This window comes from Echinops telfairi, unplaced genomic scaffold, assembly GCF_000313985.2.
Source record: "Echinops telfairi isolate 266 unplaced genomic scaffold, ASM31398v2 ScPeMD7_3;HRSCAF=10, whole genome shotgun sequence".
Taxonomy (NCBI): domain Eukaryota; kingdom Metazoa; phylum Chordata; class Mammalia; order Afrosoricida; family Tenrecidae; genus Echinops; species Echinops telfairi.
Genome location: NW_022103899.1, coordinates 62,404,369 through 62,407,120, shown reverse-complemented (window position 1 = coordinate 62,407,120; position 2,752 = coordinate 62,404,369). Strand labels below are relative to the sequence as shown.

General features: G+C 51.5%; 1 protein-coding gene across 1 annotated transcript in view; it reads right to left on the bottom strand.

Annotated features, from left to right (window-relative positions):
* The window catches only part of MLPH (melanophilin), a 46,017-nt gene that overhangs the window by 13,576 nt on the left and 29,689 nt on the right, over positions 1–2,752 (bottom strand). Inside the window, exon 8 of the mRNA XM_045295910.1 lies at positions 1,425–1,558. Within this exon, the coding sequence (XP_045151845.1) occupies positions 1,425–1,558 (134 nt within the window). The remainder of the gene's footprint in view (positions 1–1,424; positions 1,559–2,752) is intronic.

Genomic DNA, 2,752 nt, shown 5'->3' with positions numbered 1-2,752 from the left:
CCTCTGGGGTGGACAGCACAGACACACCAACACAGGCAGACCCCGGAACCCGGAGGCCCTGCCGGCTCCATTGCCAGACCACTGCCGGGGAGCCAGGCTGCGATCCAGCGGGTCCCACGGCCCATGGTTCCCAGAGCTCAGATGAAGGACGCTTACATGTAGGCGGCCTGTCAGCTGTTCGACCCACCTCACTGTCATGGAGCCAGCACCGACTCTGGGGCCTGTAGATAGGGTGGGGGTGGGGACCGGCTTTCCTGTGGCTTTCCAAGACAGCCACTCCTGGGGGACTAAAAAGCCTCTTCTTTCTCCCTTGGAGAAGCTGGGGATTTCGAACTACTGACCATGCAGTTAGCAGCTCCATGTGTGGATACTATGCCCTAGGGGCTCCCAAGGTGTTGGGAGGATGGCCAGCAAGGGACACAGCACAGGCAGTAGGGACAATGGTGCCAGCAGGCTCCCTGGACAAAGGGTGGTTGCAAACCATATATATATATATATATATATATATATATATATATATATATACACACACACACAATATACATATACACATACACATACATATACACAAATATACATATACACATACATATACACATACACTCATATACATATATGCATACACACATACATACACATACAGATACACTGCATACACAAATAGGCCGAGGACCTCTATACATCTATTTCACTGTACAGAGTGCAGCACCTGTGAAGTGCAGTCAGGTGAGGTCAGCCTGCCAGGTAACACCCACAGCTCCAGGGCAGGCCTGCCTCTGAGGCGCTGTGAGCAACCTCCCCAGAGCTGGGTACTCGTGTCTTTTATGGCTTTGTCAGCATCACCCAGGGCAAGGGTCTGAGGTCGATGGCACCCGGACCTTGCCGGGCTCAGAAAGAGGAACATGTCTGCTTCACTGGGAACAAAAGTAACCCCTGGCCAAGCAGAACTGCTTCATGGAGCCCAAAGGCAGTTGACAGCCACAGCTTTCCCCCGTGGAGGGGAGGGGGGCTTCTGGAACTTCAGGCGTGGGCTTAACCCTCTGTGCCACCAGGGCCCCTCAAACAACCGAAGCCGCACACAGTCGGTCTCCAGGCCTTCCCAGAGGGCCCTCAGTGCTTGGGGTGCTCACTCTGTGAGGGCCTGTGAGACTGGAGCCTGGCCTCTCTCCAGATCTCCCAGGAGGGGCCCCAGAACCTGGAAGTGTCCCCAAGCTGCAGTTCTGGAGTCTCCTTAGAGAAGCCCTTCCTCTCCTCCCAGGTTCTTGCCTCTGGCTCCCTCAACCCCCGGGACCCCCACAGTGGGAGTCAGGGTGGAGCAGAGACCACCTGCAGTACCACTGGTCCCTGTGGCTGCTTAGCCTCCCCTCCCCCCCCACAATGCAATGTACCAGCTCTCATTTGCTGTTGATCGGACGGGCCTTTACCTGACTCTCGTACGCAGCCTGGCTGTCCCGTTTTCCGTGGGGGCAAGGCATCTCATGGGCCCCGACGGAGTCCTCGTCCGAGGTGTCCACATCGTCCAGGGACTGGGCTGGGGGCTGGTCTCCCCTGATGACGCCTTCGGAGTAAGAGCAGGGGTGAATTATTAGGTGGGAGCACCGGTACCAGTGGGCTCCCCTGGGAGAGAACCCAGAGAGCAGAGGCCACCAGCCCGGAACTGCTGATAGATGGGCCAGTCCAAATCCTGCAGTCAAGGGGAAGAGGGACCCGCCCGCGTCTTCTCCCAGGAGAAGATGCAGGAAGACAGAGGCCCCTGTCCCGGCAGGGTTGGTGACAGGGTTCAAAGCCACTTTGTGCTATCTCTACCATCTGCATCTACATAATCTGTATCACCTCTATGTCCACATCCATATCATCTCTATGTGATCTCTGTCTCCATCAGCATCCATATCATCTCTATGTCGATCAACATCCATATCATCTCTGTATCAACATCCATATCATCTCTATACCGACATCCATATCCTCTTTATATCATCTCTATATCAGCATGCATATCCATCTCTCTATCAATATCCATATCATCTCTATGTCTATCAACATTCCCATCATCTCTATATCAACATCCATATTATCTATACATCTATAACTGTATCATTAGATTGATAGCTGAACCTAAGCATGTGTCTGGATCTATAACCATACCAACACCTACATCAACATTCATATCATCTATACCAATATCTATATCTATAGCACCCACATCTATACTTACACCTACATTCATATTCTATTTCACCTCTATCTCATCTATCTGTCTATCTATCTGTTTATCTATTTCATCCATCCATCCATCCATCCATCCATCTATCATCTAACTGTCTATCTATCTATCTATCTATCTATCTATCTATCTATCTATCTATCTATCTATCTATCTATCTATATCTATCCATACATCCATGTCTCTGAGGAGGTTTTATGTTAAGAAGGAATGGAAAGATGGTGGAGTTTCTCCATGAGCGTTTTGAAGTCCCCTCATATGTGTACCAAACCAATCACACCCAGGGAACGGACTCTGACTCCGTGGCTCTCCATGCAGGGCAGAGCTCTGCAGGGTTCCGAGGTTGTCTGTCTGTCTGTCTGGTGGGCGCAGACAGGCTCATCCTTCTCCTGAGGAGCGGCTGGTGGGTTTGAACTGCCCACCCGGAAGTGAGCAGCTCAAGGCTTAACCCACCTCACAACCAGGCCTCAATCCATAGGTGGTTAGTTGTGTGTGTGTGTGTGTGTGTGTGTGTGTGTGTGTGTGTGT